This window comes from Cnephaeus nilssonii (genome assembly GCF_951640355.1).
Source record: "Cnephaeus nilssonii genome assembly, chromosome: 10".
NCBI classification, from domain to species: Eukaryota; Metazoa; Chordata; class Mammalia; order Chiroptera; family Vespertilionidae; genus Cnephaeus; species Cnephaeus nilssonii.
The window spans coordinates 55473337-55485466 of record NC_137081.1 but is presented as its reverse complement, the minus strand read 5'-3'; the positions used below and the strand labels follow the sequence as shown (position 1 = coordinate 55485466).

General features: G+C 39.0%; 2 protein-coding genes across 4 annotated transcripts in view; one reads left to right on the top strand and one right to left on the bottom strand.

Moving 5' to 3' along the window:
* The window catches only part of BAZ2B (bromodomain adjacent to zinc finger domain 2B), a 325819-nt gene that overhangs the window by 240488 nt on the left and 73201 nt on the right, over positions 1 to 12130 (bottom strand). The window lies entirely within an intron of this gene.
* LOC307105923 (prohibitin 1-like) lies at positions 2683 to 11665 on the top strand. The gene has a single exon (XM_079781873.1). It carries the CDS (start codon positions 6104 to 6106, stop codon positions 6920 to 6922), a length of 819 nt encoding a protein of 272 aa, XP_079637999.1. The 5' UTR covers positions 2683 to 6103; the 3' UTR covers positions 6923 to 11665.

Genomic DNA, 12130 nt, shown 5'->3' with positions numbered 1-12130 from the left:
GGGAGGGCAGTTGTGAGGGACCAGGCCTGCAAGGGAGGGCAGTTGGAGGTGATCAACCCTGCAGGAGAGGGCAGTTAGGGGTGACCAGGCTGGCAGAGGAGGGAAGTTGGGGGCAAACAGGCTGGCAGGGGAGCAGTTAAGCATCAACCAGGCTGGCAGCGGAATGGTTAGGGGGTGATCAGGCTGGCAGGCAGAAGCAGTTAGGGGCAATCAGGAAGGCAGGCAGGCAAGCAGTTGGGAGCCAGCAGTCCTGGATTGTGAGAGGGATGTCCGACTGCCCGTTTAGGGATCGGGCCTAAACGGGCAGTCGGACATCCCTCCAGGAGTCCCAGATTGGAGAGGGTACAGGCTGGGCTGAGGGACAACCCCCCGCCGTGCACGAATTTCGTGCACCGGGCTTCTAGTATCTGAATAAGAGAGCACCATCTGCATTATCATTCAAAAAAAACCCACCAGAAAGAGCCAAAGCCAGTGGGTGGAATGCCATAATTAAAGAAGCCAGGGAAAAGAACAATATTATAACAAGACTGATTCCATAAACATATACCCCAAGGTACTAATAAAAGGTACAGATTTTAGGAAATAAATGAGAATATTACATGATGTTCCAACCCATAACCTGCAGAATTAAAGTTCAGGAACATGGAAGGCTTATAAGAGAAGTGGAGATCACAGAGCTTGGGACCCATGTTCACAGAGCAAAAAAACATCAAGGGCTACCTTTAGCCTCATTGTTTTAATTTCCTCAACCTATTATTAGGGTTGAAAAGGAGCCAGCTTTGCAGGTGATGATCAAATTTGACTAAGCAGACATAAGCAAGCACTGACTCACCATATAAAACTCATAATCCACAGTATTACAGGGTGGCCATTTCCCAACGCCCCCCCCCACACACACACACACAAACACATATCTGCCCATATGCCAAGCTCTCCGTGAAACAGGGGAACTGCCTAAATCAAAGGCTGATCTTCAAACATAAAAACACAGGTGTATTCATAACACAGACCTCAAGAGATTCAGAGAAAAAGTTTTAGGAGAAAACATTTTCGATCTCTATGTCCTGTTGCCCAGTTCACCACATTGTTTACCTCAAATATTAAAAACCAGCAACATCTAAGTATTTTGTTACAAGAGGTAGAAGCAGAACAACAAAAATAGACAATACTTTAAAAAGTTGGCCACCAGTTATCTAGTACAACATTCCTTATAATAGAGATTTTAGAGTATACAATGGAAATGTGATATAACATGTGTTGATGGGAAATTGGGCCTTAGCATGTGCATTAAAGAACAATTTTACTCGCAAAAAGAAATAGGAAAAAATCACATGTCAAAAAAAAAAGGAAAATGTTTTTTAAAATCTAAATAACGCCCATGGACACAGACAATAGGTTGGTAAAGGCCTGGGGGGAAGGGGGACTGGAGCAGGTAGAAGGGAAAAAAGGGGAACATATGTAAAACTTCACCAATAAAGATTTAATAATAATAATCCTATATATAATAAAAGCCTAATATGCAAATCCACCGAATGTCCGAACAACCTGTGGAACAATCGGTTGCTATGATTCGCACTGACCACCAGGGGGCAGATGCTCAATGCAGGAGCTGCCCACAGCCCACAGGCCCCAGGCCAGCCAAGGTGGATGCCAGCAGGGGCTTCCCAAATCAGGGGGCAGGGCCAGCAAGCGAGCAGCACCAGGCCGGCCAAGGCAGGTTCCAGTGGGTCCCCCAATCACCCCACCAGTCACCCCACAGAGGGAGGCAACCTGCGGCGGTGGAGGGTGGGGCCGGTGAGCAGGTGGCGCCAGGCTGGCCAAGGCAGGTGCCAGTAGGGGCCCCCCAATTGCCCCACCAGTCGCCCCACAGATTGGCCCTGATTGCTGGCCAGGCCTAGGGACCCTACCCATGCATGAATTTCATGCACCCGGCCTCAAGTAAAATATAAAATCTAAATAACTGGGCAAGTTAATTTTCACATGTCTGTAAATAAAAAAGTATTAAAATACAAAATACAAAATAGCCCAACCAGTGTAGCTCAGTGGTTGAGTGTCGACCTATGAACCAGGAGATCATGGTTCGATTCCCTGTCAGGGCACATGCCAGCATTGTGGGTTCAATCCCCAGTAGGGAGCATGCAGGAGACAGTTGATCAATGATTCTCTCTCATCACTGATGTTTCTATCTCTCTTTTCCTCTCCCTTCCTCCGTGAAATATATATATATTATATATATACTGAAATATATATATATTATATATATACTGAAATATATATATATTATATATATACTGAAATATATATATTATATATATACTGAAATATATATATATTATATATATACTGAAATATGTATATATTATATATATACTGAAATATATATATGTGTATATATATATATATATTTAAAGTGGTCTTTAAAAATGCAAAATAATTATAGTAAATGTAATACAAGTATATCATGAATACTTAGGAGAATTTATAAATATCATATATATGCACTAAGATTTCAGTGCAATAACAGGCAAACGTCAAAGAGAAATACAACAGGTTAAGTTACTGAAAAATTGCTCACTCTAGTCACAGAAATGCAAATTAAATAAGGTACAACTTTTCACAATGGAATTAGCAAGAACTAAAAATGATGCATAGCCCTGACTGGTTTGGCTCAGTGGATAAAGCGTCAGTCTGCAGACTGAAGGGTCCCAGGTTCGATTCCAGTCAAGGGCATGTACCTTGGTTGGAAGCACATCCCCAGTAGGAGGTATGCAGGAGGCAGCTGACCGATGTTTCTCTCTCATTGATGTTTCTAACTCTCTATCCCTCTCCCTTCCTCTCTGTAAAAAAATCAATAAAATATATATATATATTTTTTAAATGATGCATCTACCCAATGCAATGAAGGTATGGTAAAATAGGTGCAGTTATATATTGCTAGAGAGATATAAACTCATATAATTCTTTCAAAAGCCAAGTTCATAATACATATATTAAGAACCTTAAATTATTCCAAGCCCTTGACCCAGTAATTGCATTTCTGGGAATTTATCCCATGAAATAATGCAAACAACAACAAATGAAAGCATTATGCATAAAAATGTTCATTGAAACATTATTTATAAAAGTAGGAAGGAGGGAATCAATCTATCTATCTATATGCACATGCTGCACTATTAGTATTATATTGGGACACAGAAAAGAATCAAATAACCGTATGGTGAGGTAGAGGGTTGGGAGGATTTCACAAAAGTAACTCTTCACAAGAGTATTAAAAAATAAGCAGATTTTACCAAGAAAAAAAGAAGGGAAATACGAATTTCATACAGAGTACATTGGGTGCAAAATCATGTCATCATGAAATTCTATATTCAAATATGGTATATCAGTAATATGTTTAGAACATGGTGCTTCCTATCTCCCAATGGTTTTCAGAAAGTGATGTTTTCCAGTGGTACAAACACACACAGAACAATAAACACAAATATAAAATATTAGGCTAGCTGGATGTGATTATTCATCTATGTATAATTTGATATACCAGGAGGCATGTAGAAGGGTTTTAAAAAACAGATGAGAGTTTGTCTTAAGCTAAACTCATCATGAGGTTGTATGATGTATTAGAAAGAATATCTAACTATTGGCAATTGGTAAGCCACAGCCAATCTCTCTAGTTCTCACTTACATCACCTTAAAAGGAGAAAATAAGTGTTCAACTACATCAAATTATTGTTATAGTCATGTGAAATAGATTTGAACATAAGGTAATACAATCTCCTACCTCCCAAACTAGCTCAACTTCATTCCTTTAAATTATTATGTACCTCATATTTATCCCTCTGCCCATACACATTGCTACTAGTCTAGTATTACCACCTGACACCAATTTCTACAATAAACACTGGTCTTTCTTTCCATTTAACAGATTTCTTCCAACTCTATATCTTTCTAAAACAACTTTTTAATCATGTCACAATGCTGCTTAAAAAATCTATTAGCTAATCCAAATTTCCCTTTCTAACTTACTTATTATTTTCAAACAAATTTTAGGTAGGTTTCTCTCCATCCATTTCTTTGTTCAGGTTGCCATTCTAAGATAAAGTATCTACAACCTCCTTTAAAGCCCAACTGAAATTGAACCCCTTTAATTCCAAACCATTTTTCCCTTTTACATTTAGAGATATCAATAGCAATACTTAAGCATATGAACTATCCTGAACCATGCTACCTTCGCATACAGTATAAACTCATATTATTGGGGGGAGGGGAGTGTGGGTAATATCTAGTTGGTAGGTTGTATTAAAATATAGTAAATTAACTTTGACATGGACCACACTGGAGATGAATATACTGTTTCTCAATAAGTCCAGATAAGTCCAACACAACCAATCTGACCACTAGCATTAAAACAAATATCATTTACTGAGTTCCAGATACTCATAGCTGGCCTGCAATTAGGAGCTATGATACACAAAAAATATTTATATTAAGACCTAAGAGCCACACTTACTGTAAGACACTCACACTGCAAGAGCTACTGAGGAACAGAAAGCACCTGATTCATGTATCCCACCTAGACCAGAAGTTCACTGAGTAAATGATGGCCATTAAAATTGTTTTTTCCTTCCCCACCCCCAGTTATTTTCCTAACATAAATAACTGAATTTCCATAAGTTAAACTCACAAAAGACGAGTCTTGACTCTATGTATACCCTTTCTCTCTAAATAAATTACTAACTCCTTGAGCATATTACAGGCCATGCATTTTATTCTGGGCACCCTGAACTTTTTCCAGTTATTAAGATAGATGCTGACCTGATTCTTGTTCTCAATTTAGTGATCAATTTATTTAACTAATCACTACTGCCTAATATGAGATTATTAGCACATCACAATAGTACTAAACATGAGAAATTAATAAGCGTTTTTTATTTGTTTCTCTGGGTAACTACAGGACTATTTTTAGCTCACTTGTGAAGAGCTGAGATTACAAATACAGAAGCAAACATGCCAGATACATGTAATTAATTTAGTTGGTACCTCTGGGCTTCAGCTGTAACATATCAAATGCTACCTACTTAGAATAAAATATTTGCAGTGAGTCCCAAAAAATGACCTAGTTCAAAAGGTGTCTCACATTAAGATGAAAAAGGTCAAATTCAAGGTACTATATGTCATAGCACACTTCATTAAAAAACAAACAAAACCCAGTAAATTCTAGTCACTTTCTATTTGGAGTGTTTTGTTTTTTTCTTCCTGAGCATGGCTTCCTCCTACCCTCCCATTTCACACATAGTACAAAAGCACTTACACATTCTTTAAACAAGTTTTTTTCTTTTATGAGTTTTGGCAAGTACACCTATGAACAGACTTTCTGGAGAGGGAAGGGGAAGGAGCTTTTACCTAACTTGCCAAAGTTACTACATGTTCTCTTCCTGGACCAACTGTTTACTGTTTACACAGCCCTTCCCTAACCCTTTAACTTCCGACTTCAAATCCCCAAGGTCTGATTATAGATATTTTCTCAACAAGCTTGCAGAAAATATTAATGACAACACACAGGAATTCAATGTTATGACACTTAGACCACAATGAAGAAAATATTTTTTTCCTTATTGATTTTAGAGAGAGAAATATGGATGTGAGAGGTACATCAATCAACTGCCTCTGCTACATGCCCCCACTGGGAATCAAACCCCCAACTTAGGTACCCGCCCTGTCCAGGAATCGAACCCTCGACCTTCCAGTGCACTGGATGCTATGGTCACTGTTCCAACCAACTGAGCCATGCTTGCCAGGGCAATGGAGTATATCTTGATACTCAATTATATAACAATGCTCCACTCCACTTAACCTCATGTAAAAGCCTCCCTTAAAACTGTCCTTTTTGTTGTTCCTACCCACCTCCTAACAATACTTCCATTAGCTCTGAAGTAGCCCCTCTTTTAAAATAGAGATCTGACCCACAACCTCTGTCGGTTACTGTTGCCTCACAGACCTATTGCTTTCAGTGTGCTACACTAACAAGCCATAAAAGGAGAAACCGGGGGAAGCCTTGTGGAGGTCAGAGTAGAAGCAGGTGTGAGTGGGTCCAGCAGAAGGAGACATGGCTGCCAAAGTGTTTGAATCCATTGGCCAGTTTGGCGTGGCCTTAGCCCTTGCGGGAGGCGTGGTGAACTCGGCCTTGTACAATGTGGATGCTGGGCACAGAGCCGTCATCTTTGACCGGTTCCGTGGCGTGCAGGACATCGTGGTGGGGGAAGGGACTCACTTTCTCATCCCTTGGATACAGAAACCGATTATCTTTGACTGTCGCTCTCGACCCCGTAACGTGCCAGTCATCACTGGCAGCAAAGATTTACAGAATGTCAACATCACCCTGCGTATCCTCTTCCGTCCGGTCGCTAGCCAGCTCCCCCGCATCTTCACCAGCCTCGGAGAGGACTACGACGAGCGCGTGCTGCCGTCCATCACCACAGAGATCCTCAAGTCAGTGGCGGCTCGCTTTGACGCTGAAGAACTCATCACCCAGAGAGAGCTGGTCTCCAGGCAGGTGAGCGACGACCTTACGGAGCGGGCCGGGACCTTCGGGCTCATCCTGGATGACGTGTCCTTGACGCATCTGACCTTCGGGAAGGAGTTCACAGAAGCGATAGAAGCCAAACAGGTGGCCCAGCAGGAAGCCGAGAGGGCCAGATTTGTGGTGGAAAAGGCCGAGCAGCAGAAGAAGGCAGCCATCATCTCTGCAGAGGGCGATTCCAAGGCCGCAGCGCTGATCGCCAACTCGCTTGCTACTGCAGGTGATGGCCTGATCGAGCTGCGCAAGCTGGAAGCCGCGGAGGACATCGCCTACCAGCTCTCTCGCTCTCGGAACATCACCTACCTGCCTGCCAGGCAGTCGGCGCTCCTCCGGCTTTCCCAGTGAGGCCTGCCCAGCCCGCACCTGCTCGGCCCCGTGGGCCACAGCCCTGAGGAGTCTTAACATTGTGTTCCTTCTGCCCCTGCCCCAGAATCACTGTGAAATTTCATGATTGGCTTCAAGTGAAGGAAATAAAAGTAAAATCACTTCAGACCTCTAAAAAAAAAAAGGAGAAACATCCTGAGACTTACAGACTGCTCCCTGATTTGTTTCAGATCCTCAAGATGAGCTTTCTTGCTTTTTTTGGTCACCATAATGGTTTATGTTAACAATAATCTTTCTTACAAGGAAGTTCAAAAGTATGTTTCAACCATCCTATCCTATATAATAAAAGGCTAATATGCAAATCGACTGAACGGTGGAAGGACCGGTCGCTATGACACGCACTGACCACTAGGGAGCAGACACTCAACGCAGGAGCTGCCCCCTGGTGGTCAGTGCGCTCCCACAGAGGGAGCACCGCTCAGCCAGAGGTCCTGAGCCGGGCTCAGGGCTGCTCAGGGCTGGCAAGTGCAGCGGCGGTGGCAGGAGCCTCTCCTGCCTCCGCAGCAGCGCTAAGGATGTCCGACTGCCAGATGTCGAACAGGAGCCAGCCTAAGCCGTCAGTTGGACGTCCCTCAAGGATTCCTGGACTTCAAGAGGGCGCAGGCCAGGCTGAGGGATCCCCAAGTGCACGAATTTCGTGCACCGGGCCTCTAGTGTCATCATAGAAACTGGAAAAGATGTAAGTATGGCTTCTCTCTAAACTCAGACACAAAATAGCCTTCTACTTCCACCTTTCATTTACCTCAAAACTCATCATCATACAAGATAACAAAAAATGATTATGTAAAAGTTTTAAGGTTTCCTTCTGAACATTTCTTGCAAGCAAATATTCATCACAATTTTGCAAATAATGAAAGTAAAACCAATTTCATTATCTTAGTACAGCAATAATAAAGTTAGGTAAAGACTAACCACTGAAAATAAGACCTTGTACATTTACGTTTGAATTTTTTTTATCTTTTCTTTTCATACTCTCTATTTTTAGTGTGATTTCTATTTATTAGTGAAATTCAGAACTAATGTAATTACAAGTTATTGTCGGTCTTCTTCATTCATCCAAAGGAACTAAAAAAATGTAGAAGAGTTTTTTGAGTCAGTTATCAAATCCCCTTGGAAATTGAGAAAAGGGAAAGCGAGGTGATATTCTCACTGCTCAATGTTGTTAACAGATATGACCACACATTAGGTTTCAAGAAAAACCATTTATAAAAGCACAGGAAAAGAACAAAGTAGGGAGTAGTTCTGGTTAATGCCATGTGAAACACAATATTTTGAGTAACTTTGACCAGAAAGGGCAGTTTTGTCTATTTTAACCTGCCTTTACAAACAACACCTATCATTGAAACTGATTAACCCACCTTCTCTAGAGAAAGCCACACAGTCAATTGTGAAAGCTATGGAGAAAAAAGAAGATCCCATAACATTTTCTTTTCCTTCTAGGAGAAGTGTGGAACAGGGTGATCTCAAAAAGACTGCAGAACCACAACCACTCCCACTGCCCATTTGACCTAGCTTTATTTGTCATAGAGGGGACTCATGGTGTCCTTTTTTGGATCTCTGAATATTCAGTTTACTCATTCTTCTTGGTCTAATTCAATGCTACTTAAACCAAAGAGCCTTTCTAATGATTCCAACCAGTAGTTATCTCTGCCCTATTCTGAGCTTTCACAAATTTTAATCCACAGCTCTCCAAGATTATGTTTGAAGACAGTATTAACATGACGAATGAAGGTAGCTGCCCCCCTTTTCCCCTTTTATTATACTAAAACAATTAGTATATCAAATACCTGTGATTCTCCTGTGGTTGTCTTTAGTTAGTTGATTCATTTCTTAAGTAATGGCTAAATTGTCTACTGTTTTTGTTGGATTACTAGTATTTTAAAAATTGAGTCCATTACCTCATATTTCTTTTTTATATAAATATATGTATCTGAAACAAAATCCAAAACCTTCATTTTGGTGAAAATATAAGGTCTTCTGTCCATCTGATTTATCAAGTGGAAAAGGAAGGGAAATTAGATTTATTTGAATTTTACTCCCTTTTATTTCCACAGCTTATTCTGTGATGAGATGCTAAAGAGCAGGGAAATAGTTGAAGGGACAATAGTCAAAGGGAGAGAAAAAAAGGGCATAGAATAATTCACAAAATGACTAATTTAACCTCAAATAATGGCAAGGTAACTGTATATATAGTTATTATCCTACACAACTCAAAACTAAAATGTAACACGTCGTCCTTTAATAACCTTTGAATTTATTATTTAGAAAAAAAGTACAGCCTACCATCAGCTAGATTAAATCTGGCCATACATTCTGTTCTATTACTAACATAGCCAGCCGTTTGTGAAGCCGAGAAAGAGTAAAATGTACTCTGAGGACTGGTACTCAACCTTGAAGTGCCGAAAGCTACTTCATCATCGACTGTGGGGACAAACACATGCATGCACATGTGAACCTAACACTTTGTTGTGTGGAAAGCTCAGCATAAACACGGTCATTGTAAATCACTGAGGTATCCATTCCTTTTAACATACACAAATCAAGGCAGAGCTAGAGCTCCCTGTGATTCCTACAAGGATATCTGAAATCACATATAACTTTTTTCTCCTCCCGCTTTTCTCACTGAAAGCGTGAAATGTGGAGGTTATTTTCCTCTCCCACAACATGCAGGAAACTATCATAGCACAACTAGTTTACACATTATCATTTAAATACTGTTAAGACCACAGTTGTGCTTAATATTCCACAAATGACCCAGAAAGCAGAAAAGACCTCATTAGATTCCTTCTAAAAAATTAGAGTTATCTTTCTAGTTTTATGTTTAGCATTATCCTAATCCAATTATAATGTCTTGATTTTCCTTCCCATTTTGCCTTACAACACTCATAAACTAAAAGTAGTCACTTTTCTGCATATTGGTTAAAATTGTTTTACAGGCTAATCAATTACAGTTTCCTAAAACTACACATAACTATAAAATATAATTAATAATATTTTCAAATCAAAGATAATTCAGTTATTTATCTATGATCAAAGTCATAAAACATAATTTTCCAAAAATTATAATGGTTGTATAATCTAGATTTGTTTGGTTTGGGCCAAGATGAGATACATGATGAGTAATATATTAATGACCTTTTACACTTGGTTCCTTCAAAGCTTCTTCATTTTATTCAGCATTTAGTTTAAATTAAATATTTTAAATTGAAGCTGTTCTATGTTGCAAACACAGCTAAAATGAAGAGCTTCTGTGGCAGCAGTGACCAGATTTTAAATGCAGGTAGATCAATAAAAATAAAAAAATAAAAAACACACCAAGCACAGGCTCCATGTGTGAGTGGAATGGTTTATAATAGCTTGCAAATGACTATGTGCTTGCTGTAACCAGCTGTTCTTAAATTATGAATATGCAACCAATTCATGTTAAAGCCAAATCCCTGCACTATTTCTACAGAGAAATCCCAGTAGTTTTGCTTGTTCTACATGTTAGCTCTGTTAAGGATACAAATAGCAGTAAGCTTCGGAACAAATAGGACCAAACTATTGGCATTTTATGCACTGGGTCCATTATCACAGCAGGGGATGTCAATCATTGGGACATTCCTATAACAGCTCAGGCAATATGACAATGATCTTGGGGGTGGGGGGAATCAAAAATCTCTGCAGCATACTCAAAGTCCTGACAACCTAATGCTTTCTTACTTCAGCCAATCAGATTGTCAAACCTGACCTACTAGAAGACTTGCATCAAGCTTGAAACATTCAAAAGCATCAATCATAAAAACAAAGACAGGACATTGAATTATACAGTATTAACCTCCAGGGTTTGCATACAAAGACCTTAGATTTATTTATGTCCCAGTGAGTTAAGAGCTTCAGTACACCGTTCTTTACACCAAACTGACTGCCAATTTGATGAACCTCTCTGCCCTCAGCAGGAGTGCACTGTCTTTGATTAATGAGTGCATGCTTGTGGAAAAGTGTTAAGAGGAGAAAACAGAGGAAAAACACACAATTATGTCTACATATAGCTTAAGTACCAATACAATAACTACCTTCCAAACAAATGCTCCTTTTTCCTTATATACACATGCATACATGTGAACAAACAAAATTAGTAAAGGTTCCTATCTATACTGGTACATCACCTTCATTATTACTATTATTTCTAACACAATTTATTTTGAATGAAAAGCATTCAAAAACCTAAGTACAGGTCAAATTTCTTATATTATAAAAATAACTATTATTAAACCTCACCCAAGGATATTTTTTTCCATTGATTTTTCAGAGGATGGAAGGGAGGGAGAGAGACAGAGACATTCCGCACTAGCACGACTGGGGTGGGGGATCAAAACCTGCAATGGAAGCACTTCCCTTGGTCAGAACCGAACCCAGGAGCCTTCAGTCCTTGGGCCAATACTCTAACCACTGAGGAAAACCTGCTAGGTCTACACATAACTATTTTAAAAAACAAGTTGAAAACTCCCTATGTTATATAGTAATTTTTTTAATATGCCTCATATTCTTTAAAAAGCCTATTCATTTTGAAAACTCAATGTTTAACTTATAAATATAAGGACTATTAAATATTTTATATCTCAAACTGTATTGATTTGCCACAAATCACAGAGCATTCAAAATTGATTTAAAAGTCATGTAAATTCATTTTATTTCTTTCAGCAAAGATGTCAATATTTTATAACTCCATATGTAACTGTAAATTAATTAAATATATTTATTGCCCAAAATGTCAAAGTTAATATAAATTAAAATACTTATGAATTAAAGTTTTAAGCTTTTTATGACTCTTGTGATTAGAACTGCCCTCCTTTAAGAAACCCGATGATGAAAAATTCCTACTTAAATTATGAGATACTAAAAGTAAGCTAAGCATTCAGATTTCTTTTAAAAATTTTTCATTTAATATATAACTCAATTTCACACAATCTAACTTATGACTATCTTCACTGACACAAATATGTTATGAGTAAATGTATTTCTTAAAAATTTTATCACAGGCTAAGGTAATGATTTTCTTTTTAAGAAACTGTATGGCTGTTATATAGAAGGGTGGAGAAAGCATATTACCTCAATATAAATCTTAACTTTAGTCTCAGTAATGTATGATCTATAAACTTACGATTTCAGGAAACTATAATCCTGCAA